Below are 17144 nucleotides of genomic sequence, written 5' to 3'. Positions count from 1 at the left end.
AAAAGTAAATTATAGGAAGTATGTGTTTCTTCATAATAGGAGTCTTAAACAGTTAATAAACCCTTACATGTCACATGTTTCAAATAAGTATTTTGAAAAATTCTAGAACTAAAGTCATGATTTCATTTGTTTAATATGTTTAATATAGACTAGGTATTAATATTTTATTAATATTAATATTTTGACAAATTTTGGCTGATTGGAAAAGATGGCTTCTTTTTTAAGAAAAAAGTTTACTGAAATTATTTATAGTGTACATCTTCCTAAACATTATTTGAGGTTGCATGTTCCATTTATAGAACAGTAGCTAGAAAAAGATAAGTTCTAACATTTAACAAATTATGAAAACCAGAAACAATTTGAAGATAGTTTCTTAATTTGTGTTTAGATAAATGATATATGTTTATGTCTGTTTGCAAACTATAGACAGATTTAAAATATAGATATCCTTGTAGATTATTTTAATAAAACAATTTTAAGGGATGAATTACATATACATATATTAGGAAAATCTACCTTAAATTTTGACTTTCACTTTCTATGCAATTTTTATTATCTGCTAAATACTAAGTTTTCTTTATATCCTTCCTAATTCCACATAGGATTTTTGGAGGCTAAATATTAATAGGACTAAGTGTTGGTTACATTTAATAAAAATTATACAATCCCTAAATTTTATATCACATTTTCTGATTTATTCGATTCTAAACAAATTCATTTCTTTGTGTCTATTTAATTTCCTATGCTTATCAGTTTACTTTTTAATGTTGTTCACTTAAAACTTAATTTTTTTTCTCCCATCAGAGAATTATTATTATTATTTTTAGGAAATTTATTCCTAGTCTTCATTCTCTTAATTTGTGAAGTCAGCTGTTTGATTTATTTAATCCAAACTACTTTTCTTCAGCCTCTCTTTAGGTGGCTTAGATCAGATCATATCTTTACCTGTCATATGAAATTACTGCTATTTTATGCTTTTGATTTCTGCCTGCCCTAAATGCCAAACTGACTTTTTTAATCTTAAAAATCCTAGATCGAGTTCCATTATATGTTTTTAAAAATGAAATGTCATAACTATTTTATATAATTTTAAATGTTCATATTTCCCAATATCTTACGAAGTTTTATTTGATTACACAATAACAGAAAAGTAAAGATAAATGTTTCTTTTACCACTTTACACATGAAATTGCCAGTAGTGCAATACAAAATCTGGAATCCTACTTCCAGTTCATTATGAGGCACTTTGTTATTATCTTATGTATTACAGTCACACTGCCTTCTCAGTGTGATCACATTTGTCATTTTGTGGTTTCCCAGTCCATTTAGAAAGTAATATTTTATTTCTCTTATTTGGTGAAAGATAGATTTTACCACATTTAGTTTTAAGAATCGGCAATAAACGTGTTCCTCTTATGGTACTGTTAAACAATGCTTAGTAGCGTATTTTTATATTTCTCATTTTAATTTGAATTTAAGCATTATGATCAAATAGATAACATGAAACAGTATGAGGATTTAATGCCATATATTTAATGACTATATAAGAAAGCTTCCTGAAGAAAAAAGGTCAGAGTAGGAATTTAAAAGATAAGTTTAATTTTGATAGATTTCATATATGTGATGGCATCAACAGGTAGGTAGATAACTGGAAGAAAATCAAAAGGTATTCATGTACAACTTTATTAAATAAGCTCAAGGCTATCCAGAAAATAATCACTATCCTAATTGTAAATTATTGTGCATTGTAGTAACTGAATGAATCAATTAACCCACCTATGTGCTCCCTTACTTCCTTTGACATGGCACTTAATTCACTTTATTTAAATTGCTTGTTTATTTTCTCTCTGCATTAGGCTGAATGCTCTGTGAAGGCCCGGACAGTATCATATTAGATGTAAATACTGCTGGATCCAGAGCACCTAGCATAGTGCCAGGCAAGAGGAAGGTGCTCAATAAATATTTATTGAATGAGTAGATTTTTTAGTGCTACTAGTAATAAAAAAAATTAACAAAATATTAACTCAGTTTTACCCTAATAATTTGTTACTCTCTTAACATTTGATTTCAGTGAGTACTGTTTCAATGCATAATAAAATAGACTCCAGATGAAGATTAAATTGCATTTAAGCATGTAGTCAGTGAACTTTATTTGGCATATTCATTTTTGTAGCTGATTTTCTTAGAACCAGTTATGGTATAGTGGAGGGAGCAATACTGGGCTAGGAATCGAAAAGCCTCGGTTGGTATCCTGAACTACTAAACTGGTTGTGTCCTTATTGCAAGTCACTTACTGATTCTGAGTATATTTCATTTATAAATACGGAAAGTTTTAAAAAGATGACATTGTGAAATCACTCTGGAGACTGTTAAGCTGATTTATGTTACTATACATTTGGCTTAATGTGAATAGACTACAACGAAATAGCATTTGTGGGGCTAGATCATGGCCTTGATATCACTAGCATCATGCTGCATGATATTAGTCTATAAAGTCAATCTCGAACCTGCTCTCAAAAAATATCTGACTGAAGAAAAGAAATCAACCAACCATTGAGTATTTGCTATGTACTACTCTAAGTCTGTTACATGTGTTAACTCAATTATTCCTCACATCAATTCTATAAGGATGCTATCTTATTCATTTTATATATAACAGAAACAGAATCAGAGAGGTTTATAATTTGCCCAAGATAGCACAGGCAGTAACTGGGGATCCAGGGCTGTAGTAGAGGCAGTGTGCCATTTGAACAGGAGAAAATGCTTTGCATATAATTACCATATCCTAAATGGATGATGGTCTTGACTTTTTTTGAAAAAACTATTGGTATACTAGGACAAAAAAAATTCTAATTTAGAAAAATTCTCCTTGAATAATAAAACTAGTTCCTTAGTTCATGAGTAGCAAAGACAACTTTATCATTTGAAAAACTAAAAGAATTGAATACATATACTATTATCTGAGAACTCAGGTCAAGAGAAAGGCCACTGCTTCAGTCTCAAGGTTTTTATAATTCAAGGACACAGGATATGAAAACAAGAATAATTGTTTTCACATTCCAATTATTACTGCATTCTTATCGGTTTTTGGTCCTTGGTAAAAGAATGTATTAAGAACAGTTCACCAAACATTTCTTGATGGTTCTACTCTGTGTTCCCAAGAAGGTTTCAAAACAAGAGGGCTAAATTTGGCACTTTATTTTTGTATTTTGTTTCACTTCTCATATCCTTAAGGAAAAGAATGAGAATTCTGGGGTAAACCAACAATGCTTTACCTTCTACTAAATTTAGGGTAAGAACCTTTCTATCTTCTTTTCTGTGGTCTGCTCCCTTGACAGCCTTGCAAGCTAATGAGAAGGAATATTCTTTCTCTTTGACTTCTACTTGATTCCAGCAAAGACATGTATTTTGTATTTATATTTATGACTCTCTGGTATGGAAAAAAAGTGGCCATAAACTTGGGGCAAATAATATAAAAAGAAACAACACTTTTAAGAGCTATACTAGTATAAAAGGATTATATGGGCACAAATATGGATCTTTAAATTTATTCTTTACTATTTAAAGACTAAATAAGTTCTTATGAATTTGTTAGCAATGATTTAGGGGTTGAAGTGCTGTTGAGAAAAGTGTTGATATTTGTTGCTTTATAAAGCTAAGTTTTTCCATGATCTTTGCTTAATTTATATCACAAAAATTTACAGAGCATTTTTAAGTAAATACATTCTATGTTCCTAGTTTTTCACGGTTATTAATGGATTTATTTTAAGTTGTTTCTCTTAAAAATAGTGCAACAGAAAGTGCTTTAAATATTTTAAAATATGGAGATGCCCATTGCTGTTTCTTTGGAAGGGTATTTCAAAGGTCACAATATTCCACAAGGGGGCACCAAAGACTCATTTATAGTGATTTTGGCTCTTCAAAAAAAATAAATTTAGCTTTTATGTATTTGACATTGATGTGCTGTTGCATTGCCAAATAGGGAAAATGTTCCTTGACTTAATTTCTAAAGTGTGTATAGAATAAATTTTGGTAATAGCTATTAGTCATAATTGGTAATTGCTAGAGTGTACTGTTTTCCTGGATGACTTAAAACAACATCTTGTTGGTGGCCCTTGGTTTGCTGCTTTGGCCATCTGTGTTTACTTGCTTAACAGTTCTGTACTCCTGGCTTCCTCATCATGGGCTGTCGAGTCAGAGGAGTGGAAGGAGAGCAGAAATGTAGGTGAGTGCTAGCTGTGAATGGTAGTGGCACACTATCAATTATTCTCCTCTGGCATTCTCATTTCTGCATTAAGGTTCAGGTCCTAATCACATCTTGCCTACATCACTGTAATTGCCTCCTAACAGGTCTCTTTGTTTCTAGTTTCTTCCCGTTTGAGTCTGTCCTAAATGTCTTGCCAGGCTATTTGTAGTAAAATGTGGCTCCAATCATGTTGCTTCCTATTAAAAATGTAGCAGAATTTAGGCTCTCCATAATGTGGTCCTAACTTTCTAGCAATCCCTCCACCATTCCACTTGGTTCCCGCCAAACTGGACTATTTGTTGTTTTCTAAACTTCCCATGTGCTTTCTCTCAATTCCTCCCTCCTTGGCTATGTTACGTTTCTGACAAAATCCAACTACTTCTTTCTTTCCATGAATTATTTTCTGATCTCTCCAACAAGATGGATTTTTTTTTTTTTTTTTACCATCTTTGAATTTAGTGTTTATTTATACCTCCCTTATGGTACTTCTGGCAGGCCTTATATTAAATCTTCTAATTCTTATGGGCAGGAACTGTTTAACTCACCACTCTTATATCCCTTCGGGTAGTTTCATGTGCATGAGAGAAGATGCAGCAAATATTAATTGGGTTGTTAATAATGATTTGTTCTCACATGCAATGACTAATTTAATCCAAATTTCAGTTTTCTTTATTTTTTTAGCTGATATCACAGGGATCTTCACATACAGTTATTTGCTTCTGAGAGAGCTGAAATTGTATCTCATTTAAATACATTTGCAGAATATTTAGCTTTTCAGAGGAAAATATGACATCTAATAGTAGTATTTAGTTATATTTCACCCTGGCTAAAGTAATGGTGTGGCAGATTCAGGATTTTAATAAACTCAACTTGTAAGACCTAAACTAGATATGGACATAGTCTGTGTCAGAAAGAGTTTGTATTTTTAGGGGTGGGTGGGAGGGAGGTATGGGTAGGGCCAAACATTAATTTAAAAATATCTATAATTCTCTTTTTAACTTGGGTGAACAAAAATTTATACTTGTATGTGTATGTATGTATTTTAGATGTTTAGGCCTTTAGAGATGAAATATTATTTTATGATTGAGTGGTATTTAATTACATGTGGAAAGTCAATGATATGACATTTAAATTTTAATGTGCTAGGGTAGCAAAGATATTTACATTTTATATGTTGGTATTCAAAAGAGGGAGCCATGAGTTTAAGATACAGTACTTGTATCAAAGAAAGAAAAGTATAATTTTATTTCTTGAATATTTTCATGCCTTTTTGGTAAGTATTAATAGCTTGAAGTTTATTTTGTGTCACCTGAACAAAGCTTAATAACCTTAAATGTTTTAAAGAATGTATTTGTCAAATTTGCTATTGGTGAAATTAATTTTAACTGAAGGTTCTACCCACAATTATGCCATGAATATGGCATATTTTTCCTTTGAGAAGAAGTCATATTTTTTTTTTAGTATCTATTTCATCACTTAATTTTGTTTAATTGGGTCAATTTCTAATATATTGCATTATTATTAAATTAAATACATAATTTATAATAAAGTCAGGTGTTAAGAACAATTAACTTACGATCTGGGTAATGTTACTAAAATACAAATCTGAGGGTGCATATCCCTACCTTAAAATCTTTCAATAGATAATTCAGATTTCTCAGCATGGCAGATTGAGCCCTCTGTGATGGATACTGTTCCCTTCTCCAGCCTTAACTCTCACCACTCCCTTCATATTCCAAGTGCTTCCACCTTCCAACTACTTGCAAGTTTGCACTAGATTCCATTTCCACATTCCTCCTTGCCTTTGAGAATGCTGTTTTCTTCCCTCCCTTCCCCATGTGACTGACTCTTACTAGTCTTTTTGTCTTTTAAGGCTCTGCTCAGAGGTCACCTGGTCATCTATCTCCCTCCCTGCCTCTCCCCCCACTACCTCCCAGGCTGGATGCATCACTCTTAGCACAGCATCTGGACCCCCTTGGTATCCTTATCACAGCATTTATCAAAACTTTCATGTTTTCCTCATCAGACAGCTAATTCCTCTGACCTGTGGCTCTGTGTCCAGCAGCACTTAGTTTAGTGCCTAAGCAGTGAACAGAAGTTGAGTGTTTGGCAAAAGTCTTTCCTGCCACTTCTATGCCCAGCCTAGGTTAGGTATGCACAGGGTGCTATGAGGTCAGAGAGAACGAACTCCTAAACCAAACAATTCATCTGTGTGGTTAAAAATGAGGTGTTAAGGTTGCTTACATGAAAGGCCTCTTTTTTTGTTTTTTTTCTTATTCTCTGCTGCTGGGGAAAAGTACACTACTGCCTCCCTGTTTAAGTACTGATACAGATTAAAATTTGCACTTATTTTTTGTTACTTTGTAAGTGCTCTTGAATTATATCATGAGTAGGTTCTGTAAACCCTATCTAAAGTGTAAATATCTCAAGGGCAGGGGCTATGCTTTCTTAAATGCACCTCTAGTGTCTTACTCCTATAATCATATAGACACAGTAAATGTTGACTGAAAGGGTTGTGGAATCCTGAGACAGTGATCCTAATTTAAACATTTATATATCTTTATCATTCGTGGCTTATTTTTAATTTCATCAGGCAGTGAACTATGTGCCTTACATATGTTATCTCATAGCAACTCTATGGGACAGTACAATAATTTTCTTTTTTTTTCCATATAAGAAAACTAAGGCTGGGGTTAGAATGGTGGCTGTTTGACACCAAATATCAGCCTGCCCACACTGACCTAAGTCATTGCCCCAACCTGTCAGTAGAGTTTTGGTTCTGCTGCTACCTGCTCTGCTGACAGGTTGGAGGTACAGATTTAGGTCTGCTTAGAGAATCACTTGCTATTTTGGTTTGGCTTAGGTAAGGAAATTGGAAATTCAAGCAGTTAGATGTTTTGTTGTTGTTATTATTGATCAAGGATACCTAATTGGGTTATTAAAAAGTAAGAGATCTTATACTTTGACCAATCTAGTATTCTTTTATGAGTTTTAACAATACAATTTTTATTTCTTCATTAAATATGGTTCATTCATCTAACACATATTAAGCATTTACTGTATCATGCTAGGCTTTGTTCTGAGTGCTAGGGCTACAGGCAACACAAAAACAGGTGAAACACAAAACAAAACAAAACAAAACAAAAAACCCTTAGAGCTAAATTCATTAGAAAGGAAAAGGAGGATGAGGATAGAGAAAAAAGTATTCTCTATTTGTAAAATTTACAATATTCTAAAGCAGTATTGTACTTTTTAAAACTTTAACTAGGGCAGGGTTAAAAATTGAATTATCTCATCAGTTTGTGCAAGAAGCAAAGTAATGGAATGGAATATATTGACAATTAGAATAAATCTAAACCAGCAGGTCCAGATGGTAGTTATCTTGGATAAGTTAAGAAATTGCCTAATGAATGTATTTAATTATGTTCCTTTAAAAAAATTATGAACTGTTAAGTTAGGAAATAGAAAAAAAAATGCTGTTTTCCCGTTAAATGTGACACGGATATGGATATCTATATTGTTATCCAATATAGATAAGATACATAAGATACACATAAAATGTTTAATACAAAAAGGTAAGATAATGACTATTAAAAAGAAAATAGAAATAAAAAATTTTATAATCTCTGTTCCCGACCTCGCTGCCATACCTGCAGTTACCTTAGGGGGTTGGGTGAAGGATGGCATCACATATCATTGTGTGTTGAGTTATCATCCAGCTCCTCGAAAAACACTCTATTGCACTGTCCTGTCATTCTGATACATGTGTAAAAATTAAAAATAGTTAGTCATGTGGAAATAAAGACAACCCAGATGAAAACAAACAGAGGCTATTTATTCAGATGCTATAGCAAGGAAATCAGCAACCAGACCTTGCTTTTGGCAGAGACTCAAAGGCAGGCAAGGGAGTGGAAAAACATGATAACGAAAAATGGAGAAGGCTTTAGGTTTGCTCTGATTGGAAGACATTGGCATGGGGAAGCTGGAAGTGGGCTAACTAGAAGTGGAACATCCTATGTGATTGGTTTGGAGAGCATATTTGCCTTTTTCTGGTCCTGAGCTGGAAATGGGGGCAAAGATTAGGTAAACTGGCAGTCACTGACCTGGTCCTGACCCTTTTGGGCCAAGTGCTGTATAGGCTGTGGTTTGGTTTCCAGAGCTGGTTACCTCTGCAAGAGGTTGTTGTTCGGAGTTCTATTGTCATATATGGTCAGCCATTGTCCCTTTGTATATTTAGACTCTTAGCCTTATAAAATATCCCTCAAATTTCCTTTTACCATCAAATGTAAAATCACAATGGTAGTTAATATGAATTTCAGCCTTTCCTGTTGACAAAAACTTCAGAAAGTTTTAGAACAGGACTTGAGTTGGACCTGTCCATACTAAACCTAAAAAAGGAATGGTACTTAACTTTAAATTAACAGGTTGGGTGTCTGAAAACAATTCCTTGATTGTCTGAGATATGTGTACACATACACATACTTCCTGTCTCACCTGTAGTACCTGGAAGTATCATTAAATAAATTGTTGCAGCTTCTTACCCGGTACAGGCTACATTGAGTACTCTAATGCAAATTTTTGCAATTCGGAAGGCATTGGTTTGGGGGTCATATTTGGAATCACTGATAATTTTTTCTGTCCACAGCAACTTAACATGATGTCACTTCTGTCCTGTTCCATGGGTACATTGGCTTGTCACATAATTTAAATGCTTTGAGGAAAGATTGTCTGAGATGCTCCCCAGGATTCCCCAAATTGAATTCTATGTATATTATAAGGACTTGGTGGACTTGGCATCATTGTCAAAAATCAGTTGGCTACAGATGTAAGAGTTTATTTCTGGGTTCTCAATTCTGTTCCATTGGTCTATATGTCCATCCTTTTGCCAATACACATTTTTCTTAAAACATTTTTTATTGTGAAATGTAACATATATACAAAAAAGCAATATATTTCAAAGTACATTGTACACATTATTTTGATTACTGTCATTTTGCAGTAAGTTTTGAAATTAGGAAGTGTGGGTACTCCAAGTTTGTCCTTTTTCAAGATTGCTTTGGCTATTCAGGGCACCTTGCAATTACATATGAATTTGTGGATTGGCTTTTTCATTTTTTTTTAAAAAAAAGCTGCTGGAATTTTTATTGGAATTGTGTTTAATTTTTAGATCACTTTGGGTAGTATTTACATCTTAACAATATTGTCTTCCAATCCATGAACATGGGCTGTTTTTCCATTTATTTCGGTCTTTAATTTCTATCAGCAATGTTTTATAGTTTTTAGTGTACAAGTCTTACACATTTTTGGTTATATTTATTCCTAGATATTTTATTCCTTTAGATGCTTTTGTAAATGGAATTGTTTTTTATTTCCTTTTCAGATTGTTCATTGTTGGTGTATAGAAACACAACTGATTTTTGTATGTTGACCTTATATCCTGCCACTTTGTTGAATTCTAGTAGCTTTCTTGTGGGTTTTTTGGGATTTTCTATATATATAGGATTGTGCCACATGTGAATGGAGTTTTATTTCTTCCTTTCCAACTTGGATATCTTTTATTTCTTTTTCTTGCCTATTTTCTCTGGCTAGAATGTCCAGTACAATATTGAATAATGGTGATGAAATATAGTCATTCTTATCTTGGTCCTGACGTTAGGGGGAAAGTTTACCATTTTCTGATGTGGATAGTTGTGGATTTTTTTTTTTTGCATGGGCAGGCTCTGGGAATCAAACCCAGGTCTCTGGCATGGCAGGTGAGAATTCTGCCACTGAGCCACCGTTGCCCGCCCTCCTAGTTGTGGATTTCTTCATATGTGCCCTATATCATGTTGCAGAAGTTCCCTTTTTAGTGTTTTTATCAAGCACAGGGGTGGAGGGGGGAAGGAAGTAGTTTTGAGGCAATGAAAATGTTCTAAAATTGACTGTAGTGATGATTGCACAACTCTGTGAATATACTAAAAATCATTGAATACTTTTACAAAGGTGAATTGTTTGATATGTGAAGTATATCTCAAAGCTGTTACCAAAAAAATATTAGCAAAACATTAGAGCAGTTATAACCTAAGCATTGGGGTTCAAGTTACCATATCTTTTTGTTCTCATGTTGTTTATTAAATGTTTGGGGGACTATTTTTAGAGAGAAAAGCTGCAAAGCATAGTGGCTAGAGCAAAGGCTTTGGAATCAGAAAGACCTGGATGGAGTTCTGGCTTCAAAAATTTCAAGCTACGTATCTGGGCAAATTACCTAACTTCTATAAGACTCTGTTTCCTAAATTGTAAATTGAGAATAGTATTACCAGTCTCTTAGGGCTATTGTTAGAGGACCATGGTTAAGTGTGCAACAGGTGTTAGCTGATATTAATATTAACATTGTATTAAGTAAAATAAAATGGTCACCTACATTGGGGATTCCTGGGAGAAGATTCCATTCCAAGAAGGGCATTTCAGAAGGACAAAACAATTGACCTGAAGGAGTTTTTGAGAAAATGGAACATACCCTATAAGGTTGGTGATACGCAACACTTGGTGATAAAACTAGTTTCTGTCTAGAGGAGATAGCTTACCAGAAAGGACAATCATACCATACTAGTCAATGTATATTTACTCCCCACTTTTTAAGATGCCCGTATGTAAAATGGAAACTTAATGTCAGCCAATCAGAACATTTCCTCACTTTCTTTCCCCTTCACCCTATATGGATTTAAGATATGTGTTTGGACAAAGTATATAGGAGCAAGAGGAGTATACAGGAGAAGGAGTTTATGGGAAACAATACTGGAGATGATACCCAAGCTGAGTTTTGAAAAATGAGGAAGTTTAACTTAGTAAAGCAAGGTGAGAAGGGTTTCCTAGCACAAGCAAACACTTGGAAAGCCCATTTATATGCTGATTCTCAAGTTTGTATCTCCCAAATTCCAAGTCCCTGTGTCATCTAAGTGAATATTCAATATCTTCACTTGGATGGCTAACAGACTCTTAAGCTCTTCTCCCAACATGAATGGTGTTCCCTATCTCCATTGATGAAAACTCCATCCTTCTGGTTGCTTAGGCCAAAAACATTAGAGTCATCCTCAACTACTTTCTTTGTTTTATCCTTTCATCTGTTTTGGCAAGAAAACTTCTTAGCTCTTCCTTTAAAATCATACACAAAATCTGAGTTTTCAATCCTTTCCTGCTACCACACTATCTGATTCACCATGTACTCTTGCCTGCTTCTACTCTTGCTCATCTACAATTCATTCTCCATATGACACTCAGCATGATCCTTTTAAGATAAAGTAAAATCATATTCCTCCATTTAAAACTCTTCTATGATTGTCATTTCACTCCAAATGAAAGCTGGAGTCTTTATGATGGCTGACAAAGTCCTTTTGTGATCTGTTCCCCCACATCTCTCCTTACCTCTCTTCTCTTCTACTACTATCTCTTGATCTCATTGGGTCCTCTGATGGTGGCTTACTGTTTTTCTTTTTTGTTTTGTTTTTTGCCTATGTAATTTTGAAAGACAATAAAAAGTACACTTATGTTTTGCCTCCTTGCAATAGAAGCACCCATTGTCTTACACTTTGCTTGCAGAAAACATTTACATACCTGCAGGTTCCTGGCCAACTTTGGAATGTACCGACCCTGTAGGAGGCAAGTGTGGAGGGTTTCTGGGCTGGGAGTCAAATCCTGGGGCACGGCAGGTGAGAATTCTACCACTGAACTACCAGTGCACCCACTACTGCAGGTCTTAAGGAGGTCACATTTGCATTTAGATTATTTTGCTTTCAGCATGGAGAATGGATTTAAGGGGCACTCCACTGGAAGCAAAGGCTGGAAGAGAGAGAAGCAAGGAAATTTTACAAAGGTCAAGATAGAAGCCTATACTGATTTTGGAAGCTATTGGGAAGGAGTGGAGATTCCAGATTCCAGAAATACTTTACAAGGTAGAGTTGGAAGGACTTACTGTTTGACTGAATACAGCTTTGGGGAAAAGTTTAGGATAACTCCAGGCTTCTGGCCTGAGTCACTTGGTGGATGAAGACATCATTTACTGAAAATGAAATTTATATAGAAAGATGAAATTTGAATATAAGGAATGTGGAAGATGTGATTGGTTTTAGGTATTTTGGGTAGAAAGCACCCAAGCGAGAGCCTTACTGGGTCCAGCAAGCAACTGGATTTAGGGTTCTTTGGCTCAGCAGTGGAGGTCTGGGCTGAAAATATGAGTTACCTATGACTTTAATGAAGTTTTTCTAATTAGAACGCTCTTTTGTGCTTTTTAAAATTCCACTTTTGCACTTATCTTCAATTATAACTTTTTCCAAATCAAACTAGGGTCATCCTCAATTTACTGTCTCCTCTTTAGTAGCCTCCTTGGGTATTTTTAAGTCTCTTGAAAATGCAGCAGTCCTAACCCAATGGAGCAAATCTGATTCCTAAAGCACCTGAGTATTTAACATTTATGGAAGCATTTCACACAACTGTGAATGAGATCAAGATTTGTGTATCGAACATTCTTCTGTCTCAAGAAAACTAAGGGAAGACTTCCCTTTCTATCTTCCCTCTTGGGACCAGCCCATCCTGCCTCTCTCTAGGATGGTAAGGCTTGTACTGCCGTCTCCACAGCAACTGGTCCCCCGGCCACTAAAGAGCTACGCGTGCCTCCCGGGCCCCTTCCCAGAGAAGAGAGGGCTCAAGACGGCTCCAGTGTCCCCTCCCCGTCCCAGGGGTCCCGAAACGCGCGTGACCTCCTGGCCTCCCGCGCCGCGGGCTTGTTGGACGCGGGCATTGTCTTAGCTCCATAGCAACTCGGGCTAGGCGGGGGCTACACAAGGAGGCGCAGCCCCGGGGCTTGCGCGCCGCGTCCACGTCTGCTCGGGGGGAAAACACGGGCCCTGAAGGGCGCTGGGCCCGCGCATGGCCCCCTGACGGCCCGGGCGGGCGCAGGGCGCAGGAAAGGGCGGCGGCATGCGCGAGAAGCGGCTCACCGCGGGTAGGTGATCGGGCCGCCGCGACCAGGACGAGGACGCGGACGCGGCCCGGGTGGACGGCTGGCGACCTCTCGGCGTGGGGGGGGGGGGGGGGGGGGGCTTTCTCCCACGCCTCAGCCAGCCTGCTCCCGCCTCGGAATTTTAATCCTAACTGCCTGGACGGCTCCTCTTCCAAACTTTAGAAAAACTGGCAGCATAGCTCTCGCATCCTTTTTTATTATGAATTCCATTCCTACCCCTCTCCTCTCTCCACTTAATTGCCCGATTGACGCCATGTTATTTTATCTTGCTTAATTCTCCATTTTGCAGCTGGAATAATGGAAGCCTCCATCTTTTAAGGTTAACTCCAAGGTCACAGTGAATTACTGACCAAACTAGGTTCCAGGGGTCTTTCCTCCCCACTTCCACCTTGAATTCCAACTTAAAATTCAATCCATGTGCACAAAATGAACAGAGGGCCAAAAATTTACTAAGCTTGCCCGTGTACAAAGCAAGGTTAGGTGCGGCCTCAAATTATTTCATTTACTTTAAAAGGAAATCAGATTTGAGTAAGATAATGTAATATTTTATTTTGTTTCAGAGCCACCAGCAATTACAGAAGAAGAATTTGTAAGTACAATTTTGAGGGGCTACTTATTTTTGTCCTTGGCCTTTTTTTTTTAAAATAGCAAATATTAGGTCATAGAAGAGAGTTGTGTGCTTTTTCCTTCTTTTTGCCGAAGGAATATACTAGAAGCTTTGATTTAGAAAGGATGGTGAGTAGGACCATTGGTTTTAGGTATTTTGAATAGGAAGCACCCAAGCAAGAGCTTTACTGGGTCCAGCAAGCAACTGGATTTAGGGTTCTTTGACTCAGCAGTGGAGGTCTGGACTGAAAATTTGAGTTATCTATGACTTTAATGAAGAAAATGTTTTTCGTTCTTTTCTACATTCTTTAATAGGTACATTTTTAAGAAGGGAGCAATTGATTGTAAGGTAAATGTAGTTCATTGTTCAAATTCTTTCACCTAAACTACCTCATTTAATTTCTCTGACTCCTTAATAACTCCGTGAGAGGAATGGTTTTATCTCCATGGTTTTGTTGTGCTGTGGCTATGCAGTTCCTGGTTGCAGTAAACATTACTAAATGGCATTTGTTGAAATGCATTGTCAAATTATATTTATAATTCCTTTAGAAATGTATTAAATCTTGTTCTCAGTTCAGACTTCTGGAGAAGTTGAGTAATAAATACTTTGCCAGGTGTGATATATACACTGTCATTTAGGTGAGTAGTATGTTTAGGGTGGGTTTTATTCTAATTCTTGTACATTTAAGGTTGCTCAAGATTACACAGGAGGTAGCAGAGCCCTATCCTATTAAGGTCTGAGCCACTTCTCTGTATTACTCAACTTCTAAACACTTCTCTATATTATCTACTTAGGCCCTTCAGCACTTATTTCTCTTGTTGGTCAATTATCCTCTTTGCTTTTGGCTTTTATTTAACCAGCACTAGTACCTTGTATATTCATAATACAGTGCTAGGTGCTGCAAATAAGTCCCAATAAGTTCACAGTACAGCAGGGGCTGTAAGAGAAGGGTTGGCTAAGGCTGTGTGTGCTACCAGCTTCCATTTTTACCCCTCCAGGCCTTTGGTCCACTGCAGAGAGAGAGAGAGACCAAGGCAGAGAGGCTCACAGAGTATGTCAGAAACTCCTTCCATTTCTGGCAGCCTTTGCAGAACTCTGTTTAGTGGTAAATTTCTTTAAGCCGTTCCAGGCTTCCCTGAACTGCTTTTCATTCCAGCAGGAAGTGAGCATTTCTGGAGCCTGTTAATCTTTTCCCATACATTTCAGGCACTCAGCAACATTCCACCTAAATTTTGAGCAGTCTACTAATGTCTTCAGGCCTTTGGCCCCATTTGAGTATTCAGACTAGCTTGAAGACTCTATTAGCCACTCCTCCTTTTGGCTTCTTTGACCACACTGTCTCCCAGTTCTCCCATCTCTCATTCTTACTGCCTTTTCCTGGCTTCTCCTTTTCTTTTCCCGTGAAAGTGTTGACTTTGTCAGGATTCTGTTCTTCAGGCTTTCCATGGATGAGCTCCTCTTCCCCTCCTATAACTTTAGCTTCCCCTCTTTCAAATTGATGCCTTCAGCCCAAACACCTCTTCTGATGCCAGAACTGTATATCCAGTGGGTTATTGGGTATCTTCATCATCTGGATATTCCTGGGTTACCTCAACACTCAAACTTATGTCCCCGCCCAGCCTCCAATTCTGTTTATCCTTTTTTCCCCCCTTATTTTGGTTATGGTGCCACTAGCCATTCAATCACCCTAGTCAGAGCCTTTCTTCCCTTCTCTTTACCCCCTGCCTGTGATCATTTACCAAGTTTTTCTCATAGCCAGATCTTTTTCTCCATCCTCACAGCTACTGTCTTATTTCAGCCCTCATCCCTGGGCCTGGACTTTGGCAGTAGTCCTAACTGATATCCCCGCCTCCAGTATTCCCTCTGCCAACTCTAATTTATCTTTGCTTAAAGCATAAAATGCAAACTTCTGTACTTCAACTGTACTAAATTACTTCCCTTGCTTTGTTCTGTCTACCTTCAGATTTTCCTCTCTCCTATCGCTCTTACCCCAGCTATCAGATTACTATTAACTCTTTTTTAAAAAGTTACGATTTTTGTCATAGGGCATGTTTCTCAACTTCTCAGAGCTTTTATTATAGCTACTATTTATTGAATCCTGACTACATCCTAACCTCAGAACAACCCTATTATATGGGTACTATTACCCACACTTCACAAGCCAGAAAATCAAAGTTCACAGAGGTTAACTAACTTGGCCTGAAGTCATGCTTCTAGTAATTAGCAGAGCCAGAACGTCAGACTTCTTGCTTTAGCGTTTAGGACCTTTTCTTTTAACTTTTCAGCCTTTTTTAACCTTACCTCCCAATACTTCTCTATGTGATAAAGACAGCATTCATATTGTTTTTGGTTTATAAAGTACTTCCACATGCCTTCTGCTCCAGCCAAACTGCCCCCCCTTGCCTCCCTGCCTTTGCTGTTGAGTTTTGTCTCAGTTGCCCTTCCCCATCTATTTCATAATCTTGTACATTCTTCAAGGGCCAGCTCATCTCCTCCATAAAACCTTTCCAACCTAAAATCATCCAGACTACCTTTGAGCTCTGTGCAATTTTCACTCCAGACCAGTTTGTGACTGGAACTTCAAATTCGTATGTTCTCCAAGCAAGATTAAAGAATTATTATGACATGCACATATATTTACCTCTGTTTTTCAGAAGTGTGAAAGTATTGTTCTCATTAATAAACCACATATTCTTGCAAAGAAGCATGAGGCAGAAAACTCTAATTCCTTAAAATTCATTTTTCCCTTTTCCAAATAGACACTTAAGTACATTGCTCTCCTCCATTGCAGCTAAATGTGGTTGTATAAATTCCATCCAATAGGATGGAAACACAAGTGTTGTATCCTGGTTCTGGAAAGCTAATATTTACAGGTGAAATAACTGACCCTTGAGACATACAGCTAATAAATTACCAAGCCACAATTAGATCCTGGGGCTTTCTAATTCTTTAACACTCATAGAAGTGTAAAGGAGGGAATGCCCCTGTTTTCTTCTTTCCTGCTTGCTGGAATGAAGATGTGATGGCTGGAGTTGAAGTAATTATCTTGGATTATGAGGTGGAAGCAGCATCTGGAGGATGGCAGAGGAACAAGATAAAAGGAAACTGGTTTGATATTTTGGAAGCCACAGTACCTGCTCTGGACTGCTATGACTACATGAGAGAAATAAACTTATATTTTATTTAAACCGTTGTTATTTTGATTTCCCATCATTGGTAGCAGAACTGTATATATATTCTGCATAAATACTAAAATATAAATTTACCATAGCAAAAGGCTAAAGTTTAGACTGATT

At 36.7% G+C, this 17144-nt stretch overlaps 1 protein-coding gene and 1 long non-coding RNA gene across 21 annotated transcripts in view; one reads left to right on the top strand and one right to left on the bottom strand.

Annotated features, from left to right (window-relative positions):
• RGS22 (regulator of G protein signaling 22) overlaps positions 1-17144 on the top strand; it is a 268718-nt gene that overhangs the window by 48529 nt on the left and 203045 nt on the right. Inside the window, exons 1-3 of one of the 16 annotated variants that reach the window (XM_077167346.1) lie at positions 3136-3292; positions 4158-4225; positions 13802-13830. The exons of 13 other annotated variants lie outside the window; for them this stretch is intronic. In XM_077167346.1, the coding sequence (XP_077023461.1) occupies positions 3267-3292; positions 4158-4225; positions 13802-13830 (123 nt within the window). In that variant the 5' untranslated portion in view covers positions 3136-3266. Of the gene's footprint in view, positions 1-3135; positions 3293-4157; positions 4226-13097; positions 13224-13801; positions 13831-17144 lie in introns of those variants that run through there. 2 more of the 16 variants (XM_077167347.1, XM_077167348.1) reach the window with 2 other exon arrangements.
• On the bottom strand, positions 1552-13014 carry LOC143688898 (uncharacterized). 5 transcript variants are annotated; one of them, XR_013178359.1, is made up of 7 exons: positions 12979-13014; positions 12195-12281; positions 11837-12061; positions 11648-11733; positions 10647-10711; positions 7907-8002; positions 1552-1648 (listed from the first exon to the last, which is right to left on the bottom strand). It is a non-coding gene; the product is annotated as an uncharacterized LOC143688898 (long non-coding RNA). The 5 variants fall into 5 exon arrangements; XR_013178358.1 differs by having other exon boundaries at positions 1606-1648; positions 7897-8002; XR_013178361.1 differs by having other exon boundaries at positions 1606-1648; positions 7897-8002; positions 11837-11872.

Source organism: Tamandua tetradactyla, chromosome 6 (assembly GCF_023851605.1).
Source record: "Tamandua tetradactyla isolate mTamTet1 chromosome 6, mTamTet1.pri, whole genome shotgun sequence".
In the NCBI taxonomy this organism is placed as follows: Eukaryota; Metazoa; Chordata; class Mammalia; order Pilosa; family Myrmecophagidae; genus Tamandua; species Tamandua tetradactyla.
Note: the sequence above shows the minus strand (reverse complement) of the source record. Positions and strands in the feature narration are given on the sequence as shown.